This window comes from Chanodichthys erythropterus, chromosome 21, assembly GCF_024489055.1.
Source record: "Chanodichthys erythropterus isolate Z2021 chromosome 21, ASM2448905v1, whole genome shotgun sequence".
Taxonomy (NCBI): domain Eukaryota; kingdom Metazoa; phylum Chordata; class Actinopteri; order Cypriniformes; family Xenocyprididae; genus Chanodichthys; species Chanodichthys erythropterus.
In genome coordinates, this window is record NC_090241.1 from 37,545,641 (window position 1) to 37,558,353 (window position 12,713).

At 40.9% G+C, this 12,713-nt stretch overlaps 2 protein-coding genes across 6 annotated transcripts in view; one reads left to right on the forward strand and one right to left on the reverse strand.

Moving 5' to 3' along the window:
• caskb (calcium/calmodulin-dependent serine protein kinase b) overlaps positions 1-12,713 on the forward strand; it is a 59,100-nt gene that overhangs the window by 14,783 nt on the left and 31,604 nt on the right. For all 4 annotated transcript variants that reach the window (XM_067373754.1, XM_067373757.1, XM_067373756.1 and 1 more), the window contains exons 2-5: positions 3,052-3,164; positions 5,251-5,356; positions 7,108-7,185; positions 7,284-7,356. In XM_067373754.1, the coding sequence (XP_067229855.1) occupies positions 3,052-3,164; positions 5,251-5,356; positions 7,108-7,185; positions 7,284-7,356 (370 nt within the window). The remainder of the gene's footprint in view (positions 1-3,051; positions 3,165-5,250; positions 5,357-7,107; positions 7,186-7,283; positions 7,357-12,713) is intronic.
• Positions 7,362-12,510, reverse strand: gpr34a (G protein-coupled receptor 34a). Of its 2 annotated transcripts, none has more exons than XR_010893438.1 (2): positions 7,542-10,306; positions 7,362-7,439 (listed from the first exon to the last, which is right to left on the reverse strand). XR_010893438.1 is itself a non-coding variant. In XM_067373759.1 (2 exons), the coding sequence occupies exon 2, from the start codon at positions 9,441-9,443 to the stop codon at positions 8,271-8,273; it is 1,173 nt and encodes a 390-aa protein (XP_067229860.1). In that variant the 5' UTR covers positions 9,444-9,528; positions 12,012-12,510; the 3' UTR covers positions 7,369-8,270. The 2 variants fall into 2 exon arrangements, 1 of the variants encoding a protein (XP_067229860.1); XM_067373759.1 differs by adding an exon at positions 12,012-12,510 and having other exon boundaries at positions 7,369-9,528.

Sequence of the window (12,713 nt, forward strand, 5' to 3'; positions counted from 1 at the left end):
CGTCCCGTGTGGGTTTGTTTTCTAGATTAGATGTGAGCGTTGTGACATAATGTTTCCCTCCATCATGTGCTGCTCAAATAGACTTTGTGTGTGTGTGTGTGTGTGTTATTGGCCTGTGTCTCTGTTCTTTCATTTGCAGACATGTGGTTGTGGCTTCCCCAGAATAACCCTCTGTGTGTGAGGTATATATATATATCAGGGCCCTATGATTTCTGTGATGCGGAAGCTGCGGGCGGAATCCAGTCATAAAAAAGGAATTTACGATATAAATCAGAATGTCTCAGAATTTGGCAGATTTTGGATGAATAAATGAGCCGTAGGGCTGCACACTTAATCAAGCGGTGATATGAACGAGTGTGTGTGGGTATTAAAGACTGCAGTGTGAATCTGAAGTCCGTCTCCGTTTTGATCCGCTACACAAACTCAAACTCGTCTCTTCAGCAGATACACACACAACACACCAACATTTCCAAGAGTTCAGTCTAACTTGAGGAAATTGTGACAAAAATACAGTGCTTCACACACACATAGATTTTACTTGGGCGGCCGTTATTATATGTGGGCAGCCCGCCCAAGTAAAATCTATGTGTGTGTGAAGCACTGTATTTTTGTCACAATTTCCTCAAGTTAGACTGAATATATTATTAATTTTATCTTCTTATACTTTTATATCCTTTCAAGATAATGAAACCATCCGCGATCGATAAACTAGTTGTTTCGTACCTGCTCGTTGTGTGCGTCAGAACTGCTTACTCCCGCTAACATTCCCACAAGCGCTGCATTTTGCAAAGTCACAAGGGGGCGCTATTACTCGTTCTACAAGCTCGCGCTTCAGTCTGCTTCAAAGTGATTCTCAATCAATGAAAAGCGCAGATTTATGCCAAGCGATTGCTAATGAACTCAAGTTAATGAATTATTACAATGTCTACTTTATGGCCTTTATATAAAACGTTTTAGACGATTGTAAGAATCTGAAGGATCAGCCTGCAATATGCTGCGTTCACGTCATGACGTTGAAATGACAACACGTGACGTTATATTCGGAGCTGTTTACGTCCTCGGACTGGTAATTATGCGTTTCCATGGCACCACTATCAACGCGTAAATGAATCTACAGCGGTCAGGTGGTACAGCAGCCACGTGGTACATGTGGGAGCTTTCAGAAAACTCCCAGCTTACAAGCTGTAATTACGAGCTCTACGAGGATGTGAACGCTTTTTACAAGCTAGAATCTCATAACTACAGGAATTACGAGGCCGCATGAACGCACCTATAGTACAGACATTTCAAAATAAGAGTCCTGGTGTATTTCGGGCTTGTTCATATTTAAAAGTCACACGTTAAGTTTTTTCTTTTTCTTTTGGGCATTATTGGTATTTTGGTTACACTTAATTGGTTAACTTGGTTACATCTAATTCATAGTAAATTACTGTAGTCTCCCCCACAGGAAGAAAAGACTAAGAACATTATTTGACACATATATTATTCATTTTATAAATTTTACTAGTAAAATCTGTGTCCCATTCACTGAGAGAGACACTATATGACAGCAAGGAGAACATAGGAAATGGAGAACCATTTAAATGCTGTAATTTTGCATAATTTACAATGCATAATAATGCATAATATTAGTATGTAATTAAATGTAATATGTTATTTAATTAATATCAATCAATAAAAATACTGTTAAAAATCACACATTATTTGTTTGTCACATGTAGTAGACCATTTTTGTGACGTGGGTAATAGGAGGATTTTTCGCCCGCAAGTATATTTCAAACCTGTGGGAAGCACTGAAATATAATTTTATATTTAATTTTTTAAACCGTAAACCTCTGTTGTGCAGCACTTTGTTTGCCAAAAAATACAAGTAATTGTTCATTTCTTATGATTACATTTTATAAGTTTTATGCGTTCATTTGATTACCCCTATTTTTGATAGTAAATTTGTATTCAATCCTAAAACACAGAATGTCTGAAAAAATGGGAGTGTGGTGTGTGTTGAGTCTGTGGTGTTTGTGTTCATGGACATGTTTTGATCGTACATAAATGAGCCCGAGCCAAGAACTGAGGAAACGAAGGGCTTTGATACACGTGATGAACTGAACAGAAACAGGCGTGGAACTCATTAACAACGAACTAGGAACTCAAGTGGGCAAAACAGGAACAGAACAGTGAAAACTAAACCAAAACTGACCGTTTATATCCTGTCAATCAAAAGGGGGCGGAACTGCAAGTCATAATGAGTGTGAAGAAAATCTCTCTTGTGTTGAATTTAGGGCTGTATTGCTTTAAAAAATAGCGAGGTTAAAGCAGCTCTATTTGACCATATGAATCACCCGTAGTTCAGGTCAGGGTTGCCAGATCCGCACAGCTTGAGAACAATATGTCACTTAACATTGCATTTACCTCAGGAAAGTTATCCAGTGTTCAGTTCGTTAGTGAGCTATAAAAACACTAGAGCTGATTTACTGTTAATTATATATGCATGAATGTTTGATTAAATTTGTCATGAAAACTACCTTATCTGCAACTGAGTTAAACATTTCTGTTTTTATATGAGTGTTATTATTATATCTGAAAATAAATAGTAGTTGAATATAATAGTTTGGACTCCGTTGAACATTTTAATAATAATCATAAATGTTTCTTGAGCAGCAAATCATCATATCAGAATGATTACTGAAGGATCATGTGACACTGAAGACTGGAGTAATGATGCTGAAAATTCAGCTTTGATCACAGGAATAAATTACACTTTACTATATATTCACATAGAAAACAGCTGATTTAAATTATAAAAATATTTCACATTTTTACCTTATTTTTGATCAAATAAAGGCAGCCTCGGTGAGCAGAAGAGACTCTTTCAGAAACATCTGAATTATTCCAAACATTTGACCACCTGTGTACTACTCGACGAGTAATGCAAGTAAAGGTTGTTTGTAATGCTGTTTAGTGCTTAAACCTGCACAGAACTGATTTTATTTTCTTAACTGCTGCTGACGGTGTGTGTGTGTGTGTGTGTGTGTGTGTGTGTGTGTGTTTCAGGGGTCCGTTCAGTGTGGTGCGCAGATGCATCAACAGAGACACAGGACAGCAGTTCGCTGTGAAGATCGTAGATGTGGCCAGTTTCACCTCCAGCCCTGGCCTCAGTACAGAGGGTAAGAACACACACACACACACAGACACACACACACACACACACAGACACACACACACACAGACACACACACACACACACACACACACACACACACACACACACACAGACACACACACACAGACACACACACACAGACAGACACACACACACACACACACACACACAGACACACACACACAGACAGACACACACACACACACACACACACACACACACAGACACACACACACACACAGACACACACACACACACACACACACACACACAGACACACACAGACACACACACACACACACAGACACACACACACAGACACACACACACACACACACACACACACACACACACACACACAGACACACACACAGACACACACACACAGACACACACACACACAGACACACACACACAGACACACACACACAGACACACACACACAGACACACACACACACACAGACACACACACACAGACAGACACACACACACACACACACACACACACACAGACACACAGACACACACACACAGACACACACAGACACACACACACAGACACACACACACACACACACACAGACACACACACACAGACACACACACACACACACACACAGACACACACACACAGACACACACACACACACACACACACACACACACACACACACACACACACACACACACACACACACACACACACACACACACACACACACACACAGTACTTCACCCTAATTGGCATTATTGATCAGTATGGAGGCTAATAGACGAGTGTAGGAGCATGTGACTGGCGGCTGTCTGGTTTCAGTGGGAATTCTGCGGCCTGGTCATGGATCCCTGAGTCATGCCAAAAGGATTGTGGGTGATGTGTGTGAAAAGGGTTTTGGTGGCGCTGTGCTTTGGCTTCATCAGTGAGCCATCTGTGAGCAAACAGAGAAAAAAGTTCAGAGCGCTCGAGAGAATATTTGTAAAAATACAAACGCCCACTTCCTGCGGCTGAAGCCCTCGGTCACGGCCGGGACATGAATGAACGTGAGTGATGAATGTGGCCGACAAATGTGACCTCCGGATGGCGCAGTCTTCCAAAAGACACCCAGCCAATGATTCTGCTTGCCCTCAGTCACATGACCGAGCCGTTCCTGATATAACGGTACTAATTTGTGTGTTCAGACTGTCAGCTTCACTGTAATAAACAGGAAAATAACAGAATAAATGATGCAAACTTCATCAAATATGAGACAAAATCAGATTCTGCTGTAAAGAAACTCTACAGAGACAATAGAGTCATTATTCAGATCAATTCAGTTTATTACTTGTTCTCCAATAGTGTCAGTGCAGTCTTTCCTACTAGAATAATAATGAATTAAAGCAACATCACAGTCACAGTTTTTCTGAACGGCTTATTCCTGCTGCTGATTTATGATGTTTCCTGTGAACTGAAGCTCCTGTAGAGGCTGAAGACTCGTCTGATGTTCAGAGACTTCGTGCCGCTCTTCATCTTCTTCACACACACACACACACACACACACGTTTGTTTTTGTGAAATGTGGGGACATTCCATAGACATAATGGTTTTTATACTGTACAAACCGTATTTACTATCCCCCTACACTACCCCTAACCCTAAACCTAACCATCACAGGAAACTGTGCACACTTTTACTTTCTCACAAAAACTCATTCTGTGTGATTTAAGCCTTTTGAAAAGTGGGGACATGCTGAATGTCCTCATATTTCACCTTTTTTTGTAATACCCATGTCATACCCATGTCATTATACACATTTATGTCCTGATATTTCACAAAAACAAGTACACACACACACACACACACTCTCACACTCTCTCTCACACACACACACACACACACACACACACACACACACACACACACACACACAGAGCAGGCTCATTCATGGTGTGTGCTCCAGGGCTCCCTCTGCTGGCAGTTCATGTGATCTCAGTGACGTCAGGCTCATGATGTCACATGTTCTGCTGTGCATGTTTGTAACTTGTCATTAATGCGTCTGATCTTCAGCTTCATAAGGATGAGTCGGTGATCTTCTTCTCTCTGTTCCTCATCAGATCTGAAGCGAGAGGCGAGTATCTGTCACATGCTCAAACATCCTCACATCGTGGAGCTGCTGGAGACCTACAGCTCAGACGGCATGCTCTACATGGTCTTTGAGTTGTACGTGTGAGCTTTTAATCTTATAAACACAATATTATAGCGATGCTATTCAATGAAACTGAAGAACAGTTTATTTATGAAATAATCATGTGCTGATTCCTATTTTTATTCAATCCAGTGAATGTTATTTTATTTCATTTGATTATTTTCTCTTTTATTCTGGATGTTGATGGACTTAAATCAGAAGATCAGATGATTTATATTAAATAAATGAATCAGTCTGACATCAGTGTACAAACACACTATGAGACGCTTGTTTAAAACTAAAGACTCAAAACAGTCAAACTCATGTTAGAAAACTCTACATTCAGACGTTTACACTTCAGGGCTCGACGCTAAGGATTTTTTCTACGGGCCCCGTCGGGTCAGTGGTTCAAATTTTCACTTGCCCCAAAACAAAAAATTAATAAAGTAACAGAAAAGAAAATGGACCTATAAAATAAGCCAAGTTATTGATTTCATTGTTTTTGATACATGTAACCTTAATAAATAAGGTTACGACACCAAAAGCTACTAGATTAACTCACTTAAATTTTAAGTATTGTTATATAAATAAACAGCAAGTAATAAAATAGTAATAAATAATCAAATTATGAGTACTAGCTCAAATTAATACAACAGAACAAACATATAAATGAAATAAACAATGTAGGCTTAAACGGGAGATTTTCAGGTACAGAAATTGTAATATCTATAATTATATAACTACAGATATATAAAATAACTATATAACTATAAATTAATCTTTATTAATCAGTCAAGAGCAAATTGAAAATATAAAATGTTAAATACTGTTGTTTGAAATTATTTAAAAAAATAAAAAGACACTTTAAACCTGAAATTAAACCCGCCAGTAGGTGGCAGTGAATCACTGTTAATGAGCGAGTCATTGAGATTCAACCGATTCATTTAAACGGCTGATTCGGTCGTGAAGTGATGCTCAGAGATGCAAAACAATGCTGTGGACTTTGTTTGGAACTATTTTTGTTGGTGAAATAGAGCGAAACAGGCGATTTGGTGTCTAAAATGTAAGTCACTTGATATTAAGTTCTTGTTCATTAAACTGTACTCTGTATAAAATCAATATCACGTTTGTAATTGATTTTATTTGGAGAAAAACGGCACTGTGTAGTATTGTTTAACTATATAAAATTATATAAATATAAAAGATATACTGGGGCATTTTTGCCCCTTATCTTGAATTCTGGATCATTCTAAAGGCATTTTAATAGACTAAATCACGCAGCGTACTCTAAATATGCACACGCACTAGCCTAACCTACTAGACTACGTCACATAGTGTATGCGTGAACTCAATGTGTGTGTTTTTGTTTGGTTTTTTTAAAGTGAAGTACATACTCGATAATTTCAGATTGTTAAATCAACAATTACGATATCATAGACGATATATATCGCACCCGACAGCGTTGGCCCGATCGGGCATGTGACGGTTCCGTCTGCTGTCCCGAGCGTCGTTCACACGGGCCCCGGGCCGTCGGGCAGTCCTTACTGTCGAGCCCTGCACTGTTGAATTATATATTATTTTGACCAGTTGTGATGTTAGGGAACTGTAAAGTTCTTCACTTTGATTTGTGTCTAACAAAAACCCACAAGTTTTTCCTCATGTTGACTCATTTAGCATGTGTATTTTGACATTCCTCCATGTTTCTGCATCACTGTCACGTGTAAATACATTTTAAAGTGTGTAGAAACGTGTCACACGTGTGTAACGGTGATGTGTCTGTGTGCAGTATGGATGGAGCGGATCTGTGTTTTGAGATCGTGAAGAGGGCCGATGCCGGGTTCGTCTACAGTGAGGCGGTTTCCAGGTGAGAGTCACTTCCTGTTCATGTCATACAAAATCGACCCTCCACTGCTGAACATCTGTGCTCAATCTGTGTGTGTGTGTGTGTGTGTGTGTTCTCAGTCACTACATGCGACAGATACTTGAAGCCCTGCGCTATTGCCATGACAACAACGTCATACACAGAGACGTCAAGGTAAGACTCGTCACATGTTCCTCTTCATCATCTTCACCCATAAAACACGCATGACTTTTGTTTTGAGAACACTTAGAGGTTATCTATAAGAGAAACAGATGAGAAGTGAATGGACATGCCGAATAAGGCTTTAATGCTTTTATTCTCCTGTCTGAAATATTCTTTATATTATTGTTTATATTTACAGTAAAGCATTTTGCAGACACCTTTTATCCAAAAGGTCTTGCGTTGAAATCACGGTGTGCGTGTTATTAGTTCATGCTTTCACTGGGAATCAAACCCATGACCTTACAGTCTGAGCTACAGGAACGCAGAAGAAGTAGAGAAGTCAGTCGTGTGTAAGATGATCTTCAACAGCTTGTGTCCAGCAATAACTGGTCAGAGAGTGTCTGAACCATCAGGACGCGTCCCGTCCATCTGTGATTAAAGTGGGATTATTGTCAGATAGGCGCTTCAGCTGATCAGCTGTGTGTGAAGTTCATGAGATCACAGACTGTGTGTGTGTGAGAGCAAACCATCGCTGGCCAGTGATTGCATTAAGAACAGCTCTGTTTTCAGTGCAGTGACTCTGTTCCTCCAGTAGGGGGCGTCCTTCATCATGTGTAAGTCAGTGTTCATCACTGCAGCTGATGCTGCTTGAAATAGATGATATCTTGAAATAATTTTGAGTTTTTAACAACATTGACTGTCTACAGTTGTGTCTGATTTCTTGTCTGATGGAGGGCTAAATCTAAACCCAGATGTTTGTGTCTCTTGCGGTTGTGATGTCCAGCCATATATCCCACACATGCTCACAGAAGTGAACTTTCCCATGCAAAGATTTCAAGCTAGTCATTGTTTCCCATGAGTCTTTTCCGTTCACAGCCCAGTTTGGCTGATATGAGAGACTCGTCATCACGCGTGGCGCTGCTGGGTCAGTTTGACAGGACAGCGGTCCGTGGACAGGGATCTCCGTCGGTAGGTTTGGTGCGGAGGGTCGTAATGAGTCCCAGACTGCCTCGTGATGTGGCCAGCACTGCCGCCGTAGAGGCATGGGACAAGGATGCCCTCCGAAACTCTGTGGTCGAGCTGTTGGTGCTGGCGGGTTCGTGGTGCAAATGGAAGAACTGTGATAACGCCTGTATGGTGGCCTTCCGCACTGATCCCGAGAGCATGAAGTACATGACGGGATCCAAGCAGCTGTTGAGGGCGGAAAGCAGCAGCATGGCCTCGTTGGTGCGGTCCATGAGCCGCTGCGTCTCGCAGCTGACGTCTCTGAGCTGCGACGCCACGTAGACGCCCCTGAAGGCGTGATACGGCACGAAGCAGATGGTGAACAGAAGCGGCACCACGAAGGACTTCTTGGCGGTGCGGGCGTAGCGCGAGGCGTTGGGCAGGTCCGGTTTGTCCTGCGAGGCTTGCAGCAGCCGCCGGGCGATCCGTCCGTACGACACCAGCAGCACCACGAACACCAGCCAGAACACGGCCACCATGACCAGGTTGAAGTAGGCTTTCCCGCGGGCGTGTTTCCTCTGCTTGTAATGGAAACATTTCCCGTCCTCCTCGTTGCCCTCGGCCAGAGCGATCATGGGCACCACCATCACCAGAGAGCAGCTCCACAGCAGGCCGCAGGTCACCAGACTCCAGCGGCTCCCCCGCAGCCAGCGCAGCCCGCAGCCTCTCTGAGAGCCCCGCACGCCGATGATCTTCAGGTAGCGGTCCAGACTGATGAGGCCCAGCAGGGTGATGCTCACGTACATGTTCATGTAGAACAGGTTGCCCACCACCTTGCACATGCGCGGCCCCAGCGACCACACGTTCCCTCGAGAGTGGTACAGCACCCGGAAGGGAAGACAGGAAACCAGCACCAGATCCGCCACGGCCACGTTGATGAGGAAGACGCGCACGGAGTTTCTGCGTGAGTGCAGGAAGAGGAAGACCCACAAAGCCAGCAGGTTTCCTGCCAGGCCGAACAGGAAGATGAGCGAGTAGAGCACCGCCAGCGGAAGCCGTAAGCTCTCGTCTTCCAGAGGACAGGAGCGGTTGGGCATCTGCGTGGCGGCGGTGTGATTGGTGAAGTGGTTGGTCGGCCAGACGGTGTTGCTCATTGTGTGACAGGATGTTTTTGTTTTTATCCTCTTGTTAGCGATTAGGCTGAAGTTCGCTGAAGTCTTTCCGCTCGAGTCTTCAGCTCTGGAGAGAGAAACGGAGAAACAGACGCATTTTAATTGACTGTACTGAACAACAGGGGAAAATTCTGACTCGACCCAATGAAAATGAAAGGAGAGAACGCTCTGGCTCATCCAAACGCCAGTGTGAGAAGCGTAAATTATGGTCAGGCGTACGTCCCAGAAACACACTCTGGTTGGTGGTTGAAACGCCTCGTCCAGCAGCTGTCCCGGAGCACCTCGCCTCCTCTCAATTTTCCATTCCTTTTCTCTGGATCATTTTAACTTTGTTAAATTATTTAAAGAAAGCAGGAATAGCTTGGCAGCTCTTTTCTGGATGAGTGTGTGTTGAACGGGAGACCGTAATAAAACTGAAGGATTGGCTCCTCTTGCATCTTTCATGAATGTGTGTTTTGGGTCTGGAGGAGGTTCATGGCTCATTCTACAGCTGCACTGGGACTGTCATTCGCTCTGAGCTGCTCTCTGCTTTCTCTACCTCCGTCTTGCACATTGTACAGAACTAAAATTACATATACTGTGTTAGGGTTATATTTACAGTACTGCTCAAAAGTTTGGGATCGGTAAGATTTGTAATCTTAGTTTCGTCTGCTCACCAAGGCTGCGTTTATTTAATTAAAAATACAGTAAAAACAGTAATGTTGTGAAGTATTATTCCACTGTAAATCAGCTGTTTTCTATGTGAATATATATTAAAGTGTAATTTATTCCTGTGATCAAAGCTGAATTTTCAGCATCATTACTCCAGTCTTCAGTGTCACATGATCCTTCAGAAATCATTCTGATATGATGATTTGAAGTTCAAGAAACATTTATGATTATTATCAATGTTGAAAACGGATGTATACTTTTTTTTTCAGGATTCCTTGATGAATAGAAAGTTGAAAAGAACATCATTCATCTTAACAACGCAAAGTTTTTGTAACATTATACACTACCGTTCAAAAGTTTGGGTCAGTAAGAATTTTTTTTTTTTATTCAGCAAGGATGCATTAAATCAATCAAAAGTGACAGTAAAGACATTTATGATGTTACAAAAGATTCTATTTCAAATAAATGCTGTTCTTTTGAACTTTCTATTCATCAAAGAATCCTGAAAAAAGAAATATATTGTGCACAATAACTGTTTCTGACACTGAAGACTGGAATAATGATGCTGAAAATTCAGCTTTGATCACAGGATTAAATTACATTTTAAAATAGAAAACAGATATTTCAGATTGTAATAATATTTCACAGTATTCCTGTTTTTACTGTATTTTTAATTAAATAAATGCAGCCTTCTTTTAAAAACATTACAAATCTTACCAAACTTCTGAGCGGTAGTGTGTGTATATACATATATATTCAGTTGCATGAAAGAGTTTGTGAACCACTTGCAGAATCTGGGAAAAAGTGAATAATTTTAACAAAATAAGACATCATACAAATTTCATGTTATTTTTTTATTTAGTACTGTCCTAAAATTGTTCTGAGCAGTTAAACTGAGCTCTGTTCTTCAGAAAAATCCTCCAGCTCCTGCAGATTCTTCAGTGCATGAGTTATTTTAATAAATTCTTCTTGTAGACTATATATAAACATCCTGTATGTAAAATGTCTTACTCAGGACAGTACTAAATAAAAATAACATGCATTTTGTATGATCTCTCTTATTTTGTTAAAGTTATTCAAATTTTCACAAAATGATTTCACATTCACAAGTTCACATACTTTTTATGCAACTGTGTGTACACACACACACACACACACACACACACACACACACACACACACACACACACACACACACACACACACACACACACACACACACACACACACACACACACACACACACACACACACACACACACACACACACTAATCACTCTAATCTTATAATTCTCACACTCTCTATCTAGCATGTACTTTTTTCCATTTTCTGTGCACTTCTGCTCTAGCGCTGTGGTATTCTGGTTTTTATGAAAGCGTTTCTCCTGTGAAGCTCTTCTGCCCGTGTGATTGTAATTTCACTCTGCTCTGAATGAAGCTGTCTGCTAAATGAACGTTTTCCCTTAAGTTTGTTTATAATTATTTATTATCTGAGCTGTAAATAGTAAAATAAAAAAGTTTATTTAACAAAGTTAGATTAAATCATGATTCAATTAACAGACATTTCAGAAATGATTTCATGATGCTTCACACACACACATGATCATGAGGACGCTGTGTGCTTATTGCATGCTAAAATAGTCATTTCATACATTTAGCATAATTTTAGTTAACATTTTTCTATAGAAAGATTTTTAATGTTTTTTTTTTTTTTTTAAATTGATACTCTGCCCATTTTAGCAGTGACCTGCATATGTTCTGACTGTAGTATGAAGTACATTCATGTATGCATGCACATATTTTTCTCTGTCTGTCATTATTAGCGGCATGTGTGATATAACACACACACACAGAGTTTGATCTCAGACACACACCGATGAATTTGTGAATTCTACTCACAGTTTAGCATGTTAATTCCTTCAGTTGCACAAACCGCTGCAGCTGCACATTCATCCATTCAGAAGGAACACAAAGGTTTCAGTCTTTCTGTCAGATCCTCTTTCATTCCTCCATGAGTGTCTGATGTCTTTCTGCTTCCCTTCCAAACGCTCAGAACGTCTGCAGTCGCTGCGTGTGCTGACGCTTGCGCTCTCTTTCTCTCTCTCTCTCTCTCTCTCTCTCTCTCTCTCTCTCTCTCTCTCTCTCTCTCTCTCTTTCTCTCTCTCTCTCTCTCTTTCTCAATTCAGTTCAAGTGTGCTTTATTGGCATGACAGAAACTATACATTTGTATTGCCAAAGCAATTGCAGCTGGACTGCTTACAAATAATGCATATATGTATTAACAGAAAAAAAGAATAATAATAATAATAGTAATATTTCTCTCTCTCAGTGTTTGACTCTTGAGAACACAGATGTTGAAGCTCAATCCTTTGACCCTCATCACAGCTTCACATTCATGCCACATGTCTGTATGTTTTCTCCCATGGTTCGTGTTTTTTGTTGAAAGGCTACATATTTCATATGAAGGCTTTGTTCCATGTGTTTCTTCTCATCTCATGTGAAAGTGAATTCAGAGGTGATGTGAACATGTGGCTTTATGTAGGACGTGTTCAGTAGTTTCATAGTAGTTTTGTGTGTGTGTGTGTGTGTGTGTGACATATC

What these genes read in the sequence shown, in the direction of transcription:
- gpr34a (XM_067373759.1), bottom strand. Translation starts at nt 9,443, where the DNA reads ATGAGCAACACCGTCTGGCCGACCAACCACTTCACCAATCACACCGCC.